This window comes from Typopeltis vanoorti, chromosome 14, assembly GCF_054136105.1.
Source record: "Typopeltis vanoorti isolate ZY-2024b chromosome 14, IOZ_Tvanoo_1.0, whole genome shotgun sequence".
NCBI classification, from domain to species: Eukaryota; Metazoa; Arthropoda; class Arachnida; order Uropygi; family Thelyphonidae; genus Typopeltis; species Typopeltis vanoorti.
Genome location: NC_143562.1, coordinates 31,459,099 through 31,471,480, shown reverse-complemented (window position 1 = coordinate 31,471,480; position 12,382 = coordinate 31,459,099). Strand labels below are relative to the sequence as shown.

The following is a 12,382-nucleotide window of genomic DNA, read 5'->3' as shown; positions in this document are numbered from 1 at the left end:
TTTCAGAATTTTATTTCCATTTTCAATTCAATGTGATAGGACGCGACATCTAGCAGACATGGTGCAAACCAGTAACTCACTTAGTAATAACTGTTTGCAGAAGCCTCTAGAAATGGTTACTAGATGGCGCTCTACAGTAATTAAGTTTCTTGATTGTTTTAGTAGTTTCTCGAAATTTCTCGGTACTTTGTGTTCGTATATAAATAGCTATCAGTTTCGCACGGTCCTAGTGTTAAATTAGTTTTCTGAGATTGTATCAACTGAATATTGTTGCGATTTAGTCAAGTGAATTTTTTTGAATTATTTCTTCTCGTATGTATTTTTAAAAATGGATTGGTTTTTACTAAACAGTAATAAGCGTTGTGAGAAAGAAAATAAAGAGGGCACACCGTCAAATAGTGGCAAGAGTGTGAAGAAGCGTAAACATCGAAAATATGATGACAGTTATTTGGACTTCGACAGAAGTCAATGGTGAAGGGAGGCCGCAGTGTGTACTGTGTATGCCAGTTTTGGCACCAGAGTGCATGCTACCAAGTAAGTTGAAATGCCATTTAGAAACCAATCTTCCCAGCATGGTTAGTACATCTCGTGACTACTTTACCAGAAAGTTAAAAGAGTTAAATCAACAAAAAGGTAGTTTTTATAAGCAGGCATCAATACTAAGCAATGTTTTGCTAGCATTTTACAAGGTGGCACATAGAATTGCAAAATATAAGAAGCCTCATACTATCACAGAAGAACTCATTCTACCGGCTGCTGTAGATATGGTGAACATTATGATCGGTGAGTCTGCTGGGAAGCTGCTTTCAAAAGTGCCTTTGTCCAATAACACCATCAGTCACAGAATACAGCACATAGTGGAGGACTTCAATGATCAATTAATTGAAAAAATAAAAGAGAAGGAATTTGGGTTGCAGCTGGATGAGGCCACAGATAATAATAATGATGATGATAATAATAAATCACCTGATTTGCTATGTACGGTTTATAGATGGTAATAACATTGTAGAAGACCTCTTTTGTAAAAGTGTCACTGCTGTGCTAAGGCTCAAGACTTGTTTGAGATCCTTGATACTTTTATATCCGAAAATAATTTGAAGTGGACTAAGTGCATTGGTGTCTGTACTGATGGTGCTCGTTCTATGTCTGGCTGTTATGGAGGATTGCAGGCACTTATTCAAAGTAAAGTCCCTGATGCACTGTGGACCCATTGCATTATTCACAGGGAAGCACTTGCATCAAAATATCTGAGTACTACATTGAACCAGGTCTTAAAATATGTAGTGAATGTAGTAAACTTTATAAAAACTCGGCCGTTGAAGGCAAGGTTTTTCAAAAAACTATGTGAGGATATGGGATCCGAGCACACGTCTTTGTTGTACTACAGCTTCGCGATGGCTCTCTCGTGGTAATGTTTTGTCTCGTATATTTGAATTGCAACAGGAAATTTATATTTTTCTTAAAGAGGAAGACCACAAGTATACCGAAAATTTTGTGAATGAAGATTTTTTGGTAAAACTAGCATACTTATGTGATATTTTTGAAAAGATGAATGCTCTGAATCTCTCCCTGCAGGGATGCAACATGCACCTTTTAAAGTCGATTGAGAAAATTTCAGCTTTTATAAAAAAACTAAAACTATGAAAAAGAAAAATGAATGAAGACAGAGGCAAAGAATGTTTCCCCTTGTTGCAACAGTTTCTGACTTCCAATGGAGTTGATTTCTCTCGAGGAGGTATGAAATCAATTTTTGAAGAACACTTATCACAGCTTATCACCTGGTTTGAGAAATATTTTCAAAATAATAATATTAATAAATTTGCATGGATTCACATGCCTGTGCTCCATCTGAATTTACTGCTGCAGAAGAAGAGAATCTTATTGAGTTGTCTTGCAACAATACATTGAAAACAAAATTTAGCAGCATGGAATTAAATGAATTTTGGATATCAGTAAAAGATGAATATCCCCCTTCTGAGTGAAAAACATTTTTGAAGAACACTTATCACAGCTTATTACGTGGTTTGAGAAATATTTTCAAAATGATAATATCAATAAATTTGCATGGATTCGAGATCCATTTAATGCCAGTGCTCCATCTGAATTTACTGCTGCAGAAGAAGAGAACCTTATTGAGTTGTCTTGCAACAATACGTTGAAAACAAAATTTAGCAGCATGGAATTAACAGAATTTTGGATATCAGTAAAAGATGAATATCCCCTTCCAAGTAAAAAAGCTCAGAGAATTTTAATTCCATTTGCAACTTCTTATTTGTGCGAAGCTGGATTTTCGACGGCCGCTGTGACATAAACTAAGTATCGTGCAAAAATCAATGTGGAGAAGGAAATGAGGGTGGCTGTGTCCAGTGTGATTCCAAGATTTCAGAAAATGTGCAGTGATCAAAGGCTCATCCATCCCACTAATGATAATTAGTTGAATTTGTTCAATTACTTTTTTTTGTGATCTTAAATACGTGTTTTATTTATTTTTACCTAACCCTTTAATTAAAAAAAATGATTCGCTATTTCGCAAAGTGTACTTGTTAGAATTTGACATAGGGCACCTTGGAAAAACCTGGATTCAGCAAGTGCACCAAGAATCGAAAAAGTTTGGGAACCACTGTATTAGAACTTTGTGAATTTTAAAAAACTAAATAATCACATATGTGAAAAATATGCAAATAATAGATTTATTGCTTCTGAGATTTAAAGCTTTGCAACAAAAATGAAATATCAGAGGCAATAAATTATTTTTTACATATTTTTTCACATGTATAGTGTCTGTTATTCAGTTTATTAAAATGTCCTGTACACATTTCCTTAAAAAGTTTAATAGCCTTGTAAATATCCCATGCTCTCATATTTTGATATCTGTCAATATTCCCTGTTCTTGAGGTATGAAATTTTTCTCTAATGATAATACATTTGGATTTTTAGCATTAAAAATTTATTATTAAAAAAGTGTATATTGTTAGATATTGTTAGTTAGAATAAGGGAGAAAATTTTACACAAATTAAAAAAAAAAGCTACTTAATGAACAGAAAATACATAAATATGTTTAAAAATATTTTCTAATTTTTTTTGTTATACCTATCAAAACAAAATAAGGATCACATATTATAAGAATATTATTTTAATTTAAATAACTTATATTTACAAACTTACATTCTGTCTTAAACGTAAAATATTCTGTTAGATGCCTACACTCGTGGTTGCCTCGCAATAAAAACAATGTTGTGGGAAAGCAGATTTTCAGTGCCCAAAGATAAAGAACACACTATAACGAAATATAAGTAAATACATGAAACTGTAATTTTTCAAACAGTTTAAAGCAGAATTTTTAGATTCATTTTATACAGATAAACAGGTATTGCAGGTGCAATCCTATTTTCAAGATGATAATAAATGTAATATAAACACATAAACACTGAGGATAAGGATATTCTGAATATATATGGATTAATTACTTTGAAAAAATTATTAAATGATAACCAGTTATTAAACAGTGGTAAAAATATTCAGGAAGAATGCAATTGTGGTAACATTTTAATATTAAAGGTACATAAATTTATGAAATAAATGAAACCTCATACTAAGCAACATACAAGCACTCCCTGACTTACAAAATACTTTACTCGTGAACACTCAGATTTATGAAACTTTCCTCATGAATCCAAACTACACTGCTCAAAACAATTAGAGAACATTTTGGTTTTCTCATAAATTATAAAGTTATAAAAATAATTTACAAATGTAACACACATATTTTAAAATATTCTTAATATACAACAGTGTAGAACACACAAGTATGTACAAAATTATGTTAAGACTTGTCGAAACGTGTCTTAGTCGTATCAGCATGTGTGTATGTTTGGGGGGGGGGGGTATAAAAGTGTGGCTTGTTGTGCTTACTTCCACAGTGCATAATTATCATTTCAATTGTAAACTTGCCACCTACCACCCATTATTTTGTTAAAAATGGCAGGGAAACATGATATCCTGGAATCCATGGCTTGGAGAGCCATTGGTCAATTAGAAGCTGGACAAAAGCAGTAAGTTGTCGCTCAAGCGCATCATGTATCTCAAAGTGTAATTTCGCGACTTTGGAATCGCTTTTTGGAGACCGGAAATGTTCAAAATCATCTTCATGCCCTAGGTTTATATGCTTGAAGATCAATGGTTTGTATTCCACTTGCTGCAGATCATAAAAGAGCCCGAAGAATTTGGGCACACGAACATTGCAATTGCACAAATGAGAATTAGGCTCGTGTACTTTTTAGTGATGAGTCCAGGTTCAATCTGCAACCAGATAACCAATGTATCTTGATATGGTGTGAAAGTGGAACAAGAAATAATCCACAGTTTGTTTGTGAAAGACCCCAACATCAAGGTGGGAGTTTGATGGCATGGGCTGGAATAAGTATAGGTGACCATACTGATCTCTATTTTATTAGGAACAGTTCCTTAACAGCCCAAAGGTATCGCAATGAGATTTTTTAACCAATAGTTCATCCATATGCTGCTGCAATTGGTCAAGAATTTCTTTTTATGGATGACAATCTTGTCCACACTGTGCAAATTTGGTACAAGAGTGGTTTGAGGAAGAAGATATGGACTGGCCTGCCTGTTCACCGGATTGTAATCCAATCGAACATGACTGGGATGCTTTAGGTAGGCACGTTTCTGCTCGCTGGTGCCACCATAATCACTTCAGGAGCTCGAAACTGCTCTCACAGAAGAGTGGGGAAATATCTCACAAGAACTGTTTGATCATCTTATCTGGTCCATGCAATCAAGATGCACTGCTGTTTTGGCTGTTAATAGAGACCCTACACCCTATTAAAAATTAAAAAAAGCGTTTTTGGTGATTCTTGTTATTATTGTTAAAATTTCATGCTAAAATGTATAATTTGTTAAATTTATAATAAATATTGATTATTTAACCTCTTAACATACAAAGACTTCTGTGACACGTCTTTTGTTTATTGCACCAAAATTGATTTTGAATTTTGGTTTCACATATAAATACAACTGAATATAGACGCTAGACAATCTTGTGCCTATTTCCTTCCAGCCGAGAAAAGTTGCCAACGGCGTGTATCGGCTATTTCGTTTGTGTTTGCACAAATTCATCATTATTTTTCAAATAATGATGAATTTGATCCGGCAAATCACCCTCGCCCAAAAAATTGGCAGAAAAACGACCACTTTCTGATTTTTAATTGGTACGTTAAGGGGTTAAACAATATCTCATCAATTACACCATATCCAAAAGTAAGAAATATTTATTCATGTGTAAAGTACCCAATAGTTATAATTATTTATAGAAATTTATAATTATCTAACAGAAACTAAAATATCCACTAACTGTTTTGAGTAGTGTATATTTTTAATAGGTAAAGTTTATATTGTGCAATTAAGCTTGTCTCATCATCCATTAACACCTGCACAAACTCATAAATTATATATTTAGTTTAATCCTTTATCAAAGTGTAAGCAAAAAAAATTTTGCACCTGAAGTATCTTCAGGACTGGGGCAACTCGTGACAAAGGTGATATAAGTTCTCATCACTTGCCTTAATATCTCCCATAACGCAAAGCACATCTCCTTGCAGACATGATGTATAATGCTATGCATTAAGGGGACGACCTCAATAAAGGTTGAAACTGGTCTGGGTAGTAGCCCTTCCCTTAATGCATAGAATTATACATGTCTGCAAGGAAATGTGCTTTGCATTATGGGAGAATACTAAGGCAAATGATAAGAACTTATACCACCTTTACAACGAGTTTCCCCAGTCCTGAAGATACTTCAGGTGCAAACTTTGTTTGCTTACACTTGAATAAAGGATTAAACTAAATATATAATTTATAGTCTAACGAAGTGAAAAAACTTCCAACATGCACAAATTCATGTTTAGTGGACAACACTAAACATGAGTTTGACATTGATTGACTGTAGTTATAATTTGATCTTATGAATTACTGGATAAAGATCTTACTGATTTAGATGCTGTAGTGTTTGGTAGAAGGATTCCATGAAATTGCACCAGGAATGGCACTATTCGAAAAGATGGATCCAAATGGTCATAGTTCTTGAAAGTCCAGGGGGAGGGAGGGAAATGATATGGTCATCTGTTATTGAGATTTATGGAAAGAAGAAAAAGGCTAATATGCATCTATAAGGAAAAAGGAAGATTCAAACCATCTGCATCACAGCAGTCTTCAACCACCTTGGGTGTTGACATTGATTCTGATGATGAGTAATATATTAAAGAAGTAGGTTAAAAGCAAGATTCGGAATGGATGGATAAAAATTGAATACTGTATGTGAGGCAGCATGCTTTTGTGAAGGATAGGTCATGATTCAGTAATATACACACTTTTTTTTTATAATAGCATAGCACCTGAGTTGGATACAGGGAATGGTTAAACACTGATACTGCTAGATTTTTCAAAAGCATTTGAGAGGATACTGCACAGAACACTGTTGTTTAAACTGGAGCAAATGGGCTTGAATATCAAGCTGGTGAGACAGATAAAGAGGTGGCTAATGGATAGACATTAGGGAGTAATTTATGGAGCAGTTGAGTCTAGGAGAAGACAAGTAACTAACATTGTGCTAGTTACATGTCTAGCACGGCCACTGCAATTTAACTTGTACATTAATAATATGGGAAATAACATAAGGGGAAATATTCAGTTATTTGCTGATGGTGTCAAACTGAGTAAAGCAATAGTTAATAAGGATGATGTGGATATCTTGCAAGATGACTTATATAGACTAACAGTATGAGAAAAGAAGAATGGCTATCAGTTTAATATGGCAAAGTGTAAAGTTATGCATTTTGCGATGAAAAGATAACCAGTTAAGCTGCATTGATGGAAATGAACTACAAGAAGTTACAGAGGTTACGGATTTGAAAATGCTAGTGGACTCTGGATTAAAGTTCAGAAGTTATATTACAAAACCACTCACAGAATTACATAGCTATTAAAGAACAAACTACAGAGATAAGGATGTCACCATACATCTTTATTTGATCATCATCATCATCAAATTCCTGCCATCTACCCTCAAGGGGTGTACAGGATATGATAGTACTACATGAAAAAATTGTATAATTACTAACTTCCTATCTACAATTTTCCTCCAAAACAGTTTGTTACTTGTCAAGAATCCAACATTATCAGATCTTATATTTCTATTCTAAGGCATTTTGTACCGTACCAATCCACCTATATCTTAGTCTTCCTCTGGGTCGTTTTGCTGCCAACCTGGCAGAGAACACTTGTTTTGCTAATCTTTCCTCGCCCATTCTGTTTAAGTGACCATACCACCTGAGATTAGCTCTGCTAATGCATTCATGGATGCTGACAATGTCAAGTTCTTTCCTAATATCCTCGTTTTTAACATGATACTGCCATTGATGCCATCTGTTCATGCCTATAATCTTTCTCAGGACTCTCATATCTGCGGTCTCTAGTCTTTGGTCAAGTGTTTTACTTCTGACCCAGCTCTGAGATCCACAAGTTAAAACTTGTTTGAACACTAACTGGTAATTAATTTACGGAATTGACAATACATATAAAGTAAATAAATTAAAGATAACTTTAATGAATCACTTCTATATTTCGGCAATGTCACATTGCCATCTTCGGGAACATAAAGATATGGTATGTGCACTAAGGAACTAACAAAGCAAATGAGGAAGAAAATAAGAACTAATTTTGTTCCTAAAGTCCTAATGGTGCCCTCTTGCGGGCTAATTTGGTAATCTTGGCAGTTGGGCTGAAGTTCTCAAAATGAAAGTCTCCCAAATTTGGGGCAGTTTCATGCACCCAAATTCCTTTGAGCTCATCCAAGCCAAGTTTCCTCCCGATATCTCAGCCCTATTTCAGTTCACAATGAACTCAGGCTATTTCGTTTGGCAAGGAAAGTTCTACAAACAGATAGAGGGGACAGCCATGGGTTCACCACTTTCCCCACCCTTGGCCAATTTCTTTATGGAGACATTTGAAGAGAAAGCCTTAAACTCCGCCCCACAAAAACCCACTATTTGGCTTCGTTATGTGGATGATGTGTTTGCTATTTGGCCACATGGCTCAGATACACTCCACTCCTTCCTAACACACTTAAACAACCAACATCCCAGAGTCCAGTTCACCTTAGAAAAAGAGGAAAACAACACCCTCCCCTTCCTAGACACTTTAATCACCCGCCAGCTTGATGGATCTTTGGTTTTCTCTGTTTACAGAAAACCCACCCACACTGGCAGATACATTCACCAGCAATCCCACCACCCCCCCTCACAACAATATGGGGTGATAAAAACACTATATAACAGGGCAAAATTAATCTGCTCAGATGACAAGGCCCTGACTATGGAACTAAACCACATCCTCAACACTTTCTTAGCCAATGGCTACAACCCCAAAAAAATCCAAAAAATACTAAAACCTGTAAACCACAACCCCCCTCCCCCCCTCCACAATAAAGACTACACCAAGTCTATCACTATCCCCTACATCCAGGGCACCTCTGAAAAAATAACTAATATCCTCGACCAACCACTTCCCCTAGACCTACCTGGTGTATACCAGGTCCCTTGCAGCTGCAAATTGTCCTACTTTGGCCAAACAGGCAGAACAACAAATATCAGGATTTCAGAACACCAAGACTACATCCGTTTTCACCAGTACAGCCGCTCTGGACTGGCAGACCATGCCTTAGATACACACCATAAAATTCGTTGTTAGAAGACAAAAATAATCCATCGCAGCAAGTTTAAATATGAAAGACTTTTCAAAGAATCTTCAGCAGCTCTAAAAAACGTTCCTAACCTCAACAAATTTGGGTGCATGAAACTGCCCCAAATTTGGGAGACTTTCATTTTGAGAACTTCAGCCCAACTGCCAAGATTACCAAATTAGCCCGCAAGAGGGCACCATTAGGACTTTAGGAACAAAATTAGTTCTTATTTTCTTCCTCATTTGCTTTGTTAGTTCCTTAGTGCACATACCATATCTTTATGTTCCCGAAGATGGCAATGTGACATTGCCGAAATATAGAAGTGATTCATTAAAGTTATCTTTAATTTATTTACTTTATATGCGTTGTCAATTCCGTAAATTAATTACCAGTTATGTCTAACCAACGTATAAGTCTTACTACTAGAATTGTTTGAACACTGTCTTGTATACAGCTAATTTAGTGCTCCGACTAATTTCTCTCTTATTCCATATGAATTTATTCAATTCACTTCCCACCATACAGCAGCTTTGCTGATTCTGTTGTCTATTTCTATATTTAATTTAATTTCTTCAGTAAAAATCGTGCCTAATTAGCTGAAATGTTTTACTTGTTCCACAGGTTCTCCATTCACAACACAGCTGACATTATCAATGATTCTACCTATTTTCATTGTCTTTGTCTTTTTATTGCTGACCTTCATACCATATCTATTACAACAGCTATTCAATTTAGTCAGAGAATCTTGCAGACTTGTAGCGGATTTATTTAGAAGTATAACATCATCCGCAATAAAGCAAAGAGCTGACATTAACATCTCCAATTTTGATGTCATGTTTAATACCACCTTCCTTCATAATGTGATCCATATAGATAATGAATAGCAGAGGGGATAATGTACATCCTTGTCTCATACCATATTTAACAAACCATCTTCCGGTACTGCCTTCTATTCTAACTACTGACTTACAACTCAAATAAAGACTAAGTATTGCTCGATATAATGCCCCATTGACACCATATAACTGCAGCGTATTGAATAGCTTCTCTCTTGGCACCTTTTCATATGCCTTTTCCAAATCGACAAAACTTAAATACAGATCTTTGTTATATTCCCATGCTTTCTCGACTATTTGTCATAAAGTGAAGATCTGATCCTGACAGCCTCTGTCTGGCCTGAATCCAGCTTGTTCTTCAGCAATCTTTTCTTCCACAATTTTTCTCAATAGTTTCTCAAGTATACTTGCACAGATCTTGCCAGGAACACTCAGTAGGGAAATACCTCTGTAATTCTCACATTCAGTTTTATTTCCCTTTTTATATATGGCTACTATGAGAGCTCTACTCCAATCATCGGGAATTCATCCCTCTATCCAGGCTTTCTGAACTATACAGTGCAGCCACTGTAAGACTCTTATACAACCATACTTCAGCATTTCTGGTTGAATATCATCTACTCCTGCTGCTTTTCCATATTTCAAGCCTTTGATAGCTTTTTTTCCACTTCAAGCATGGATATGTATTCCTGCTTGTATGCCTGGTCAGTGTTTTTTTACCACTGTGCTGTCATCACAGCTTGTTTCATTTAGCAGTTTTTCAAAGTAATTACTCCATACTTCAAGGATATCTTTTTCTCCTGTTTTCATGTCACCTTTATCATATCTAAATTCTTTTACAGCACTCTTTCCTCCATTCCTAAGCTTCTTAAACAACCTCCAGAATATTTTGCCACCTTCTTGATATTTATTTTCTATATTCTTGCCAAAGTCCTCCCATGACTTTTGTTTAGCTAGTTTTACACAGTGTTTAGCATTCTTGCATTTGTCTATATATTCTCTAAGAGCACAAGGTGACTTATTTGACAGGAACTTTTGATATGCTTTCTTCTTTTCCTTCACTGCCTTTTTAACTTCCTGTGTCCACCAGGGAGTTCTGATTTTTTTATCCTTGCAGACAACCTCACCACATACCTCTCTGGCAAAATCAATCAATGTTTTCTTCAGAGTTTGCCACTGAATCTCCAAGGTTTGATTCCTGTTCTCAAACTGTTTCATTTTTTATTCAATAATCTTTGTGTATTTTAGTCTACAGTTCACATCTGAGAGCTGCTCAACTTTTATTCACATTAAAACTTTCTTACATGTTATTCTTTTCAATATGAAATTAAATTTTATCCTGTTCAAGACTAAATAGTGATCGCTTCCAATTTCAAATCATCTGTACACTCTAGTGTCCTGCACCAGGGAGAAAACATCACTATCAACAATAAGATAGTCAGACTTTTCTTATTCCTTGCTTCTTCTCTCCATGTGAATTTGTGCACATTTTTATGTTGGAACATGGTGTTGGTAATAACCAGTCCATGTCCTGAGCAGAAATCCAACAGATATTTGCCATTATTATTAGCTTCACTCTTTTCTCCAAATTTTCCCAAAATATTTTTGTATGTCTCACAATAATTTCCTACTCTGCTATTTAGATCCCCAACAAGGACCAACTTTTCCTTTTTCATTGTGTCAGTTGCTTTTTCTAAAGCATCAAAAAATTCCTCCACTTCTACCTTAGTAGAACCTTCTGTGGGACCATAGGCACAAATAAGTCTTATTGTCCAGTTCCCCATTCTCATATTTGACCTCATTACTCTACTTGAGACTGACTGCCATTCAAGAAGATTAGCCTCGTATTTTGTGTTGAATACTATAGCTACTCCTTTTCCTTTATTGTCACTGCCTGAGTGTGACATTTTGTATTTATTGCTCAGAAAGATCTCACCAGATTTTGCCTTTTTTTGTTTCAGTCACCCCTATTATGTCGATCTGGTTCTTATCTAATTCTTCAGCTAGCTCCATTTCTTTTCCATTCAGGCTTTTTATGTTGATAGTACCGATCTTTAACTCCGGTGATGTTGAGTTGGGGTTTGTTTTCCGATTTTTTCCCGTAGCTGACTTTTTGCTGTTCGCCCTGGTTCTCTGGAGAAAACAACGGGGGATGTTGTTTAACCGGGCGACGCCCCAGCTGACATGAAATTTTGTCACGTTGTACATTTGGGATTTAGTCGACCAAATTGTATTCTTGTTGGTTAAACCAAAATAAAAAATGATGGTACAACATCTTTATTTTATAAGGAATTGATATGCCTACCAACCCCCACCCGATCTTGACTACTGTGCACAGATCTGGTCACCTGGATTCCTTGGAAGTGTAGAAGAGATGGAAAAGATTGGCAAGTGGACAAAATGGTGGCAGGTCTATGGAATGTTCCTTATGAGGACAGATTGAAGATTTGTGATTACAGAAGTTGGTGGATAAGAGGATGGAGGGGGATATGATAGAGACATAAGTTCCTTAAAGGTTGTTATAGGATTCACAGAGATAAAAATTTTCAGTATATGACTAGTATGTGGGAGAATTAGGAGTCATTTCTGGATATTAAAAAAGAGTTTAGTTAGCAAGGGCATGAGAAGTAGACTTTTTTTTGCTTGAAAGGTGGCAAATGCTTGAAATGGCCAGAGTCAGTTGCGAGTGCTGTGTCAGTAATAAGTTCAAAGTAAAGTATGACAGGTATTGTGCAAATTAAGGTTAATATCCAGTTTTCATAATGTTAGTGGATGTCCTGTGAAGAATCTATG

General features: G+C 35.7%; 1 protein-coding gene across 2 annotated transcripts in view; it reads right to left on the bottom strand.

Moving 5' to 3' along the window:
- Positions 1–12,382, bottom strand: part of LOC150099340 (serine/threonine-protein phosphatase 2B catalytic subunit 2-like) — a 273,967-nt gene that overhangs the window by 172,548 nt on the left and 89,037 nt on the right. For both annotated transcript variants that reach the window (XM_090404069.1, XM_090404070.1), the window contains exon 4: positions 3,167–3,278. In XM_090404069.1, coding sequence (XP_090260195.1) covers positions 3,167–3,278 — 112 coding nt within the window. The remainder of the gene's footprint in view (positions 1–3,166; positions 3,279–12,382) is intronic.